A 12,897-nucleotide genomic window follows, 5' to 3' on the forward strand; every position below is an offset into this window, starting at 1 on the left:
ATGGTGGAGTAATTAAAATTTAGGATGCACAAGAGGCTAGAATTAGAGGAGAATGGATATCTTGGGAGTGTTGTAGGGCTGAAGGAGATTTCAGATATAGTGAAGGACTAGGTCATGGAGGGATTTGAAAACAAGAATGAGAATTTTAAAATCAAGATGCATTTTCCATGTAGGTCAGCGAACACAGGGGTGTGAGTTAAGAAGCAAGCAGCAGAGTTTTGGAAGTAGAATGTGGTCGGCCAGCCTGCAGTGTGTTGGATTAATTAATTAATTAATTAATTAAGTCTGGAGGAAACAAAGATATGAATGAAGGACCAGGACAGACCATAGATTCACATCCAAAGTAACCACCCAGTAGTTTGACAATAGTTTAAAAAAAAATAATTTTAGAGTACCCAATTATTTTTTTTCAAATTATGGGGCAATTTAGCATGGCCAATCCACCGAACCTGTACATCTTTTGGTTGTGGGGGTAAAGACAAGGGGAGAACATGCAAACTTGACACAGGCAGTGACCCAGGGGCAGGGATTGAACCCGGGTCCTCGCCACCGGAGGCAGCAGTGCTAACCATTTCGCCACCGTGCCACCCGGTTTGCAATAGTTGAGGAGTTAAGAGAGGTGGTGGTGAGGTAGAACTGGATGTTGTCAGTGTACAAGTGAAAATCAACACTATGCTTTCGGAAGGTGTCACCAAATTTGGAAACTGTTTCTGGGAAATTATTTTTCCAATCCTACGTGGGCCTGTGCTGGGACTCTATTTATAGTCCATGCTGCTCCTCCCTTATGACAGGGCTTTGCATTGTCTTAGCCTGACTCTTCCTGAACCAGTTCACCTCATCAGTTCCCTCCCCACTGTTAAAAATCACCTCAAAATTCTACCTTCTTGACCCTACATTAGCCATCTCTCCAAATCTTTTACTGTCTGTCAGCCACCTAAGAGAAAGTTTGGGACATTTACACAAAAGAATGATAAAATAAAATACCGGTTGTTGTTTTGTGGGTCTTGTGCTGGGACTGAGTATGCAATGTCATGTCTGTGCTGGGCTTCAGTCATCACACTGCTGTGTGGGTTCCCAGCAGGGCTCTGTCGACTGCTATGTGAATCTGTCTCAGGCATCAGTAAATTGCTCTGTGGATCTGTGTAGGGCTCACCGTATATCATTGGCTTCATGAAAGCCTTTACAGAACTAGGCTCCAAGAGCTGTTCTGGGAGGATCAAGGAGTATGATTCTATCTATCCCACTCCTCCACGATAAGTAGCTTCTTGAATCCTCAGATGTTCTTCCCAACTGTGATTGAGCTTGATATTAAGCAATTTGAATTAAACAATCAGAGCGTAGTAACAGTTTACACAAGTCCCTAAACGACGCGAATATGCCAGTCACCAGAGGCTAAGTTCTTTTTTGCCTTGAAAACTAACCTTTAAAAAGGTCAACAAGGTCTTTGCCAGTCAATGGCAATGTTTTTAAAAAATCCACCTGCAGAACTCACAGTGGATGTGGGGAGGCAGAGAAATAAAGTTAGGTTAAACATTTCAAAATAAGTAGAAGAGGTGCACAAAGGAAAACTGAAGTTAACATAAAAAACTTCAGGTGAATCTTCAGGATTCACCTGAAGAAGGAGCCGTGCTCCGAAAGCTCGTGTTTGAAACAAACCTGTTGGACTTTAACCTGGTGTTGTAAGACTTCTTACTGTGCTCACCCCAGTCCAACGCCGGCATCTCCACATCACAACATAAATAGAGATTAGGAAAGGTGAGTGATCAGGAGAGGACCAAGCAGGAGGATCAATTTATAATTTTATGCACAATTGTGTTTGAACTGTTTCATTTAGCAACACTGCTCAATATTACAATAATAAAGTTATTCCTGTTTGTTATAGCTATTAGTATATCTTAGTGTTACACAGGCTATTTCTAAACCTGCTGGCATTCTAAGGGTTAATCATAATTGAATGCAATTGTAATGTTCAGAAAGGTGAGTTGATGGGAACAGCAGTTTTATAAATATAATTCCTCATTGTTCTTGTTGGTTCAATGTCACAGGCCAAATATTCATATTATGAATATTATATTTATAAATCACTGATTAGGTCTCAGCTAGAGTGTTGTGTCCAATTCTGGGAACCAAATATTAGAAAGGATGTTAAAGTATTGAAGAGGAGTGTAGTAGAGGAGATTTACTCGATTGACAATGGATATGAAAAGTTTCAGCAATGGAAAGAGTCAGGAAGAACAAAAGAACAAAGAACAAAGAAAATTATAGCACAGGAACAGGCCCTTCAGCCTTCCCAGCCTGCGCCGATCCAGATCCTTTATCTTAAACCTGTCGCCTATTTTCCAAGGATCTAATTCCCTCTGTTCCCCGCCCGTTCATATATCTGTCTAGATGCATCTTATATGATGCTATCGTGCCCGCCTCTATCACCTCCGCTGGCAAAGCATTCCAGGCACCCACCACCCTCTGCGTAAAAAACTTTCCACGCACATCTCCCTTAAACTTTCCCCCTCTCACCTTGAAATCATGATCCCCTTGTAATTGACACCCCCACTCTTGGAAAAAGCTTGTTGCTATCCACCCTGTCCATACCTCTCATAATTTTGTAGACCTCAATCAGGTCCCCCCTCAACCTCTGTCTTTCCAATGAAAACAATCCTAATCTACTCAACCTTTCTTCATAGCTAGCACCCTCCATACCAGGCAACATCCTGGTGAACCTTCTCTACACCCTCTCTAAAGCATCCACATCCTTCTGGTAATGTGGCGATCAGAATGGCACGCAGTATTCCAAATGTGGCCTAACCAAAGTCCTATACAACTGTAACATGACCTGCTGACTCTTGAACTCAGTACCCCGTCCAATGAAGGCAAGCATACTTTATGCCTCTTGACATCTCTATCGACCTGCGTTGCCACCTTCAGGGTACAATGGACCTGAACTCCCAGATCTCTCTGTACATCAATTTTCCCCAGGACTCTTCCATTGACCGTATAGTCCGCTCTTGAATTAGATCTTCCAAAATGCATCACCTCGCATTTGCCTGGATTGAACTCCATCTGCCATTTATCTGCCCAACTCTCCAATCTATCTATATTTTGCTGTATTCTCTGACAGTCCTCCTCGTTATCTGCAACTTCACCAATCTTAGTATCATCTGCAAACTTGCTAATCAGACCACCCATACCTTCGTCCAGATCATTTATGTATATCACAAACAACAGTGATCCGAGCACGGATCTCTGTGGAACACCACTAGTCACCTTTCTCCATTTTGAGACACTCCCTTCCACCACTACTCTCTGTCTCCTGTTGCCCAGCCAGTTCTTTATCCATCTAGCTAGTACACTCTGAACCCCATGCAACTTCACTTTTTCCATCAACCTGCCATGGGAAACTTTATTAAATGCCTTACTGAAGTCCATGTATATGACATCTACAGCCCTTCCCTCATCAATTAACTTTGTCACTTCCTCAAAGAATTCTATTAGGTTTGTAAGACATGACCTTCCCTGCACAAAACCATGCTGCCTATCACTGATAAGTCTATTTTCTTCCAAATGTGAATAGATCCTATCCCTCAGTATCTTCTCCAACAGTTTGCCTACCACTGACGTCAAACTCACAGGTCTATAATTCCCTGGATTATCCCTGCTACCCTTCTTAAACAAAGGGACAACATTAGCAATTCTCCAGTACTCCGGGACCTACCCCGTGCTCAATGATGCTGCAAAGATATCTGTAAAGGCCCCAGCTATTTCACCCCTCGCTTCCCTCAGTAACCTAGGATAGATCCCATCCGGACCTGGGGACTTGTCCACCTTAATGCCTTTTAGAATACCCAAAACTTCCCCCTTCCTTATGCCGACTTGACCCAGAGTATTTAAACATCCATCCCTAGCCTCAACATTTGTCATGTACCTCTCCTTGGTGAATACCGATGCAAAGTACTCATTAAGAATCTCACCCATTTCCTCTGACTCCACGCATAAATTCCCTCTTTTGTCTTTGAGTGGGCCAATCCTTTCTCTAGTTACCCTCTTGCTCCTTATATACGAATAAAAGGCTTTGGGATTTTCCTTAACCCTGTTAGCCAAAAATATTTCATGACACCTTTTAACCCTCTTTATTGCACATTTGAGATTTGTCCTCCTTTCCCGATATTCCTCCAAAGCTTCATCAGTTTTAAGTCGCCTAGATCTTATGTATGCTTCCTTTTTCATCTTAGCTAGTCTCACAATTCCACCCGTCATCCATGGTTCCCTAAACTTGCCATTTCTATCCCTCTTTTTCACAGGGACATGTCTGTCCTGCACTCTAATCAACCTTTCCTTAAAAGACTCCCACATTTCAAATGTGGATTTACCTTTAAACAGTTGCTCCCAATCCACATTCCCTAGCTCCTGCCGAATTTTGTTATACTTGGCTGTTCCCCAATTTAGCACTCTTCCTTTCGGACCACTCTTGTGTTTGTCCATGAGTATTCTAAAACGTACGGAATTGTGATCGCTATTCCCAAAGTAATCACCGACTGAAACTTCAACCACCTGGCCGGGATCATTCCTCAATACCAGGTCCAGAATGGCCCCTTCCCGAGTTGGACTATTTACATACTGCTCTAAAAAACTCTCCTGGATGCTCCTTACAAATTCTGCTCCATCTACACCTCCAACACTACATGAGTCCCATTCAATGTTGGGGAAGTTAAAATCTCCCATCACGACCACCCTATTGCTCTTAAATTTTTCTATAATCTGTCTACATATTTGTACCTCTACTTCACGCTGGCTTTTGGGAGGCCTGTAGTAAAGTCCCAACAATGTTACTGCACCCTTCCTATTTCTTAGCTCTACCCATATTGCTTCAGTACTCGAATCCTCCACAGTGCCATTCTTAATCACAGCTGTGATATCATCTCTGACCAGTAATGCAACTCCTCCACCCCATTTACATCCCTCTCTATCCCTCCTGAAGCATCTATACCCTGGGATATTTAGTTGCCAGTCTTGCCCTTCCCTCAACCAAGTCTCAGTAATACCAATAACATCATATTCCCAGGTATTAATCCAAGCCCTAAATTCATCTGCTTTACCTGCTACACTTTTCACATTAAAACAAATGCACCTCAGACCATCTGTCCCTTTGCGTTCATCATCTCTTCCTTGTCTACTCTTCCCTTTAGTCACATTGAGTTTATTATCTAGTACCTTACTGGCTTTAGTTGCTGCCTCTTTACTGAACTTTAAATTCCTAATCTGGTTCCCATCCCCCTGCCACATTAGTTTAAAACCTCGCCAACAGTGTTAGCAAAAGCACCCCCTAGGACATTGGTTCCAGTCCTGCCCAGGTGCAGTCCATCCGATTTGTAATGGTCCCACCGCCCCCAGAACCGGTTCCAATGTCCCAAAAATCCATACCCCCTTCCTCCTGCACCATCTCTCAAGCAACGCATTCATTCTGACTATTGTTGAATTTCTACTCTGACTGTCTCGTGGCATTGGTAGCAATCCTGAGATTACTACCTTTGAGGTCATACTTTTTAACTTATCTCCTAACTCCCTAAATTCTGATTGTAGGACCTCATCCCATTTTCTACCTATATCATTGGTGTCTATATGCACCACGACAACTGTTCACCCTCCCCCTTCAGTATGCCCTGCAGCCGATCTGAGACATCCCTGACCCGTGTACCCGGGAGGCAACATACCATTCGGGCGTCTCATTTCCGACCACAGAAACGCCTGTCTACTCCCCTTACGATTAAATCCCCTATGACTATAGCCCTGTCAGTCTTTTTCCCGCCCTTCTGTGCAGCAGAGCCAGCCACGGTGCCATGAGCCTGGCTACTACTGCCTTCCCCTGATGAATCATCTCCCCCAACAGTATCCAAAACGGTATACCCGTTTGGAGGAAGATGACCGCAGGGGACACCTGCACTGCCTTCCTGCTCTTTCTCTGCCTTTTGGTCACCCATTCCCTGTCTCCCTCACCAATCCTAATCTGCGGTGTGACCAACTCATTGAGCGTGCTATCCACGACCTCCTCAGCATCGCAGGATCTCCTGCCATTTTTACACTTTACCTTAACTGATTACAAATATAATATCAAATAATGAATTAATGAAAGGAATAAAGATTTTAAGAGCTGAGATTGTTTTAATTGGAGCAGGGATGGCTCTGGGGAGATTTAATAGAGATGTTCTAGATTATGAAGATTTTTAATAGTGTAGATCAGAAGAAATTATTTTCATTGGTGGGAGGGTCAGTAACCAGAGCTCACAGATTTAAGTAATTGGCAAAAGAACCAGAAGGGAGATGACAACGCTTCATAACAAGGTGGGTTCTGGAAAAATTCAATAGTACTTTTCAAAAGATAAGCATATGTATCAAAAAAGGAGACATTTGTAGAGCTATGAGGGAAGAGCAAGGACCATAAAACTGGAAAAGCAAGTCCTATAGGAGACTTGGCCTCACGGTAGCCTAGTGGTTAGCATCAATGCTTCACAGCTCCAGGGTCCCAGGTTCGATTCCCGGCTGGGTCACTGTCTGTGTGGAGTCTGCACGTCCTCCCCGTGTGTGCGTGGGTTTCCTCCGGGTGCTCCGGTTTCCTCCCACAGTCCAAAGATGTGCGGGTTAGGTGGATTGGCCATGCTAAATTGCCCGTAGTGTAAGGTTAATGGGGGGATTGTTGGGTTACGGGTATACGGGTTACGTGGGTTTAAAGTAGGGTGATCATTGTTCGGCACAACATTGAGGGCCGAAGGGCCTGTTCTGTGCTGTACTGTTCTATGTTAAATGGGATTAATTGAATAGCTTTTTCAAAGAGGCAATGCAGCCATAATGGTCTGAAAACCCCCTTTTGGCGCTGTATAATTGTATAATTGTACAATAATTCTGCTGGGAGACTGACAGGCCACCAGTATCCGGTGAAACACAGCAGAGGCATGCTTGCTTTGGAACTTTGCTATTTCCATGAGTTCCTGTGGGGCCTGGTGGAAGACAGAACCTCCAGCCTCCACGGATTTGGATAGCTACGTCAGAAGGGATGGGGTAAGACTGCCGTCTCCCAATATACGGGATTCTCCTGTCCTATAGGAGACTTGGCATAACATTGGAATCTGATTTGAAGGATGTATTAGCCGACAATCCAACCAGATACACAAACATATTGTAGCCAACTGTTTGTCTGCAGTAATATTCCAGTCCCTTCCCTCCACTTTTACTGCTGACTTCCAGGTGAAGTTGTTGGATTTCTCACGTCCCAGTTCGACAAGCTGCCTGCGGTCGGCCATTACGCGACTGTATTCTAATAAGGCCAGATAATGCAACTTGTACACCTCTCACTCAAATCCTCAGAGGGGTACCTATTGGCAGACCACCAACTTGTCATATTGGTGTACATTTAAAATCACCAGTTCTCATTCTACATTTACTTCTTAAATGTATCTTTATTTTTCCCGAATTTCCCTGTTTTTACTGTTTCCTCGCTTTCGCTGTGCCCCAATTTCCATCCCTCTCTCCTGGTGGGTGGCATTTATCCAACTGGGAGCTAGAGTGAAGCAGCAATCAAAAGGGTTTGCAGATAAAACTGGGAAATTAGATAGTTACGTGTGATAGTTACGAACCCCCTGTAGTTCCAGAGGGTTGGCCGATGGGGGGCTGATTAGTTAGGTGTGTGGGCAGGGGAAACGTGGTGGCCAGAAAATTGAGGTATAGTCGAGCTCTGGAGAAGAGTCATGCAGACTCAAAACATTATCTCTGATTCCCTCCCTAGAGATGCTGCCAGACCTGCTGAGTTTTTCCAGCATTTTCTGATTATATATCATATGTAGTCAAGGTTTGCTGCGACACTGGAAACATTTGGGGCGGGTTTCTCTGATCCTGAGGCTAAGTGTTGACGCCGTCGTAAACGCCGGCACGGAGCAAAAGAGGCCCCCAGCCCTAGAGGCCGGCCTGCCGATCGGTAGGCCCCGATCGGGGGCCAGGCCGCAGCAGAGCCCCCCCCCCCCCCCCCCCCCCAACCAGGCCGCCCCCAGATAGATGCACGCTGACTCTGATTTTTTCTTGCGGCCACTCGGCTCATCCCGGGCGGAGAAGCTCCGGTGGGGGTGCATAGAGCCAATGGCACCAATTCTCCACTCACCAGAGAATCGGCGGACCGGCGTCAGGGCGGCGTTGCGCGATTCACGCGTGGCCCGGCGATTCTCCGGCCCGGTATGGGCTGAGAGAATCCCGCCCATGGAGTGAAAAAGTCAACTAGTGGAATGGACGGATAGAGTTGGGGAGGCCTATTAATGATGAATAAATTAAGATGTGTAAACCTGATTAATTACCTACTTTACATATTAGAAATAACATGGCCTGCAGGCAAACACAACAGATGCCGAGATAATTATTTTTTGCTCAGTAGTGACACTCGATGGCCAAAGCCCACAACTACAGGAAGACTCAAGCTTTTTTTCTCAACCGTCAACTGTCCCCTGAGGGAGCTTTCTTTCTTGCTAGAGGCTGATTTTTTCTCTTTCGGAACCAGGGACTCTGAGACTGGTTGTAACATCTTACCCTGACTGATATCAGTTATTTCGACACAGCTTGATAAATGAACCAAGCACCTTCTGGCCTGTTTGACTTATCTATTTACTGTCTCAAACACTCTTTTCAACATCTAGCAATTTAGCAATTGCCTTTGTTTCTATCAAGGTGAAGGGAGCTGACTGACTCATCTTACCTTCCTCAGTTGGGATAAATTTACCACATTTTGCCTCAGTTCACAGGCCTGAAGCTCTTCCTTGTTCTATGCCACAATAATGTGAGCAAGGCATGTAAGTGTGGGGAACAGCTGGTGGTAAACCGAATGTAAAATTCTGGTACATCAAAAGTTGCTGGTGGCTTTCTGTCAGATACCAATTACAGTACAAAGATAATCTAACATGGCCATAGTTTACAATGATATTGGGTGGAATTGTCCCCAAAAATGGCAGTCTGAAAACCAGTGTGTTTCTTCCCAGTAACACAGCCAAATTTTCACTCCAGATCTTCTGACACATGTCATTAAAAAAATCAGGGGCGTGTGTTTTGTGCCGTCACTTTGGTGGGCTGGAGCCTGATAGAGCCGGCAAGCCCGGTTCCACGGAGATCAGCGCACCATTTTTAAAGGGCGCCCAGATTACAAAGTGCAGTTAAAGCCCCTCCCCCACTTCGAGCCTGGACATCAGTACCCCCGACAGGCAACAGAGAGCCAAACTCTTCCCCACCACTTAATCGTCAGGTCAACCCCCCAACCCACAACACACAGGCATCAGAGTGACCCGACTCCCCATACATGTTTTTGTGCATCGGGGCACCCCTCCCCATTCTCAGTGAACACCAGATCCCCTCCCCTACCATGCAGGAAAAACTCTCTCTCTCTCTCTCTCTCTCTCTGTCCCTCTCTCTCTCTCTCTCTCTCTCTCTCTCTCTCTCTCCCCCCCCCCCCCCCCCCCCCCACCACGCGCACAAATAATGGGAGTCCTCCCAGTTGGATTTCCTAGATGCCCCGCCCATGGGAGGTGCCAACCTGGCCGTGCCTCTAAACATTTAGAAATTAGGATTAACTGCCTCACGGCGCCGAGGTCCCAGGTTCGATCCCGGCTCTGGGTCACTGTCCATGTGGAGTTTGCACATTCTCCCCGTGTTTGTGTGGGTTTCACGCCCACAACCCAAAATGTGCAGGGCAGGTGGATTGGCCAAGCAAAATTGCCTCTTCATTGGAAAAAATGAATTGGGTACTCGAAATTTATATTTATAGAAAAGAAATAGGATGAATACTCCATAGCGATTTTTTTATCTCCTAAAATAATTTATTGCATTAGATAACATTCATTATTCTCCACACAGTTCCTGGGGCTAAATTCTCCCCTACCCGGCAGGGCAGGGGGTCCTGACGTAATGGAGTGGCGCCAACCACTCCGGCATCGGGCCTCCCCAAAGGTGCGGAATTCTCTGCACCTTTAGGGGCTAGGCCCGCACCGGAGTGGCTCCTGCTCCGCCGACTGGCACCAACGGCCTTTGGCGCTACGCCGGCCGGCGTCGGGGCTGGCCGAAAGGCCTTCGCCGGCCGGCGTGTGTCTCCGCATGCGCCGGAGCGTCAGCAGCCGCTGGCGTCACCACCGGTGCATGCGTGGTAGGGGGGTCTCTTCCGCCTCCGCCATGGTGGAGGCCGTGGCGGCAGCGGAAGAAAAAGAGTGCCCCCACGGCACTGGCCCGCCTGCCGATCGATGGACCCCAGAGGGCAGCCAATCCCGCTGGCACAGAGGTGGTTTAAACCACGTCGGTGGGATTGGCCTGTCAGCGGCGGGACCTCGGCCCATCGCGGGCCGGAGAATCGCCGCGGGGGGCCCGCTGATCTGCGCAGGGGGCCCTCCGACCGGCAGGACGTGATTCCCGCTCCCGCCGATTCCCGGGTGGCAGAGAATTCCGGCCATGGCAGGGGCTGGATTTACGCCGGCCCCAGGCGATTCCACGACCCTGCGGGGGGTCGGAGAATTCCGCCCTTGATCTCTTTGGACCATTAAGCCGAATCACTACATCAAAGACAAGCGCTTCTCCACATGGAACATTGGGGCTGGGGGAATTAGAAGTTACAACGTTGCAACACAAACACACAATTCAAGACCCATCTTCAGATTATTTCCATTGATAAGCTTTCTTTATCAAAACTACAATTTCAGCAGGTGATGCCCGGTTTAGCTAACACTACCCATATAAATGTTGGTAGATATTAGTCTGTGATGCTGATGTAACTTAAGCAGAAGCAATAGTTATCGAGTAGCATTGAGAAAGGCTTCATGGCTATTTGCCAGCTGTGCTGCTCAACTGAGAAATAATGAAGAGAAATTTACAGAGGGAATAAAGAACACAACAAAGATAGGGTGAAGGTTAGGGGATTAATATTGGTGTCAATATTAATTATCATAATGTAATCATTGAGCGCATTTAGCAAGTTGCCCAGATGTGGACTGACTTCATGATAAGTCCATCTTGAAGTTCTTTGGAAACATTTTAATATTCGCAAAGCCATATTTTATTCAGATCTCTTGGGCTGCTCATAGAATACCTTCCACAGACTGTGACCTTTACCTGTAGTACAGAGATGGAAAATAGTGTTTACAAGACACATGTAGCCCTAAACACTGCATTCTACACCCTGCTATAACCCTTATTACAGTAAGATATCACACTAACTCTAAAATTGAATTGCGGGGTACTAACACAAATATGTAATGTGTTGTTGCTATTTCCACTGTTTAAGCAGAGGCATTAACCTTTTTAGTTTAAATGAATTAATTCTTCTACAAAAACAATGGAGAGAGGGGTTTCAGGAGGACACGCTCAGCATTTCATACTGGTATCTCACAGCATGAATTTGAATAACTGTACTAACACTGTATTTCACAGATAGTTTGACTAACATTGCTTATGATTGTATTCCTTGATGTAGTGCCTCATATGATGCTGTACTTGATAGAAATGTGGCCATTAAGAAACTCAGCAGACCATTTCAGAACCAGACGCATGCCAAACGGGCTTATCGAGAACTTGTACTCATGAAATGTGTCAACCACAAAAATGTAAGTTCTAACATTTTTAACACATCCTGATTAATCCTAGAAGTTGCATTGGCATTAAAAACATGGAGATGGCATTCACTAAGTTAGCAGGGAAGCTGCCAATGTACTTGACATTTAACAAAATGCATGCCTATTCTATTGAGCTGATCTTGCTTTCTGTTGCAAAGAACATCATTACATTTCAAGCACCATCAAATCCCATTTTATGTTTTTTTCCAGACTTTTATTTAAGGAATAATCTAAGAAATCCATAATAATATCATATATATTCACAGTGAATTAACATGACGGCTGCCTTTCCAGCTAATTTTACCAATTAATTTACATGTGTCTGTATAATCATGCTTCAGCAGCAGTCACATCTGATCCTGTATGAAGGTTTTTCAGCAAATTGATGGCTCCTTGGAGTAAATATTTGTCTTAACCACCTGGGTGGCTAATCTGCCCGCCTTTGGTAGAACCGGGACACTTTTCATGCTATTGATTTTTTGGCATACAATTCAGGCAGGTTCTATAGCAGAAAAAAGGTGCATCAGATTGCTGTCCAGATGGTGACGATGAGAATTTACACCCTTCCTTCCTCTTTGTTCTTGAATTTTGCACTGAGTGGTTTTCCTCCCAGATTGCAAGGATCGATCAGGATTAGTAATCTACATTTTGCGAGGTTGGAAGAGTAAGGGTTTAGGTACCTGCAGCTCTGAAACTTTGGAAGGAAGGAGGTTCAAAGCTTCCCAATACCGCCAACCCCTCATTGTTGGAAGAGGTATTGACGGCAGGGGGAATGGAGAAGGGAGTGGTGTCAGAGATCTATGGGAGGATCTTGGGGGAGGACGCGGTGTCCATGGAGTGGATCAAAGCCAAGTGGGGGGAAGAATTGTGGGAGGTTATGGAAGACGGTTTATGGTGTGAGGTGCTCCGGAGGGTGAACGCATCAACCTCATGCGCAAGGTTGGGGCTCATACAGCTGAAGGTCATGTATAGGGCACACCTCATGAGGTAGAGGATGAGCCGACTCTGAGGGAGTGGAGGACAAATGTGAGTGCTGTGGGAGGAGCCCCACCAACCATGTTTACCTGTTTTGGTCCTGCAGGAGCTGGAGAAGTATTGGAGGGAGGTTTTCAGTATCATCTCGGGGTTACTACACCTGAATGTGGAACCAGGGCCCCGAGAAGCCATTTTTGGGGTGTCGGACCGGCCCAAGCTGCAGCTGGTTGTGGGGCCAGATGTTTTAGCCTTTGCCTCGCTGATTGCCCGGAGGCAGGTCAGCTTCTCCACTTTGTGCGTCAGCTTG

At 45.8% G+C, this 12,897-nt stretch overlaps 1 protein-coding gene across 7 annotated transcripts in view; it reads left to right on the forward strand.

The window, feature by feature from the left end:
• The window catches only part of mapk10 (mitogen-activated protein kinase 10), a 307,215-nt gene that overhangs the window by 171,465 nt on the left and 122,853 nt on the right, over window positions 1-12,897 (forward strand). For all 7 annotated transcript variants that reach the window (XM_038791761.1, XM_038791759.1, XM_038791760.1 and 4 more), the window contains one exon: window positions 11,477-11,606. In XM_038791761.1, coding sequence (XP_038647689.1) covers window positions 11,477-11,606 — 130 coding nt within the window. The remainder of the gene's footprint in view (window positions 1-11,476; window positions 11,607-12,897) is intronic.

Source organism: Scyliorhinus canicula, chromosome 3 (assembly GCF_902713615.1).
Source record: "Scyliorhinus canicula chromosome 3, sScyCan1.1, whole genome shotgun sequence".
Lineage (NCBI taxonomy): Eukaryota > Metazoa > Chordata > Chondrichthyes > Carcharhiniformes > Scyliorhinidae > Scyliorhinus > Scyliorhinus canicula.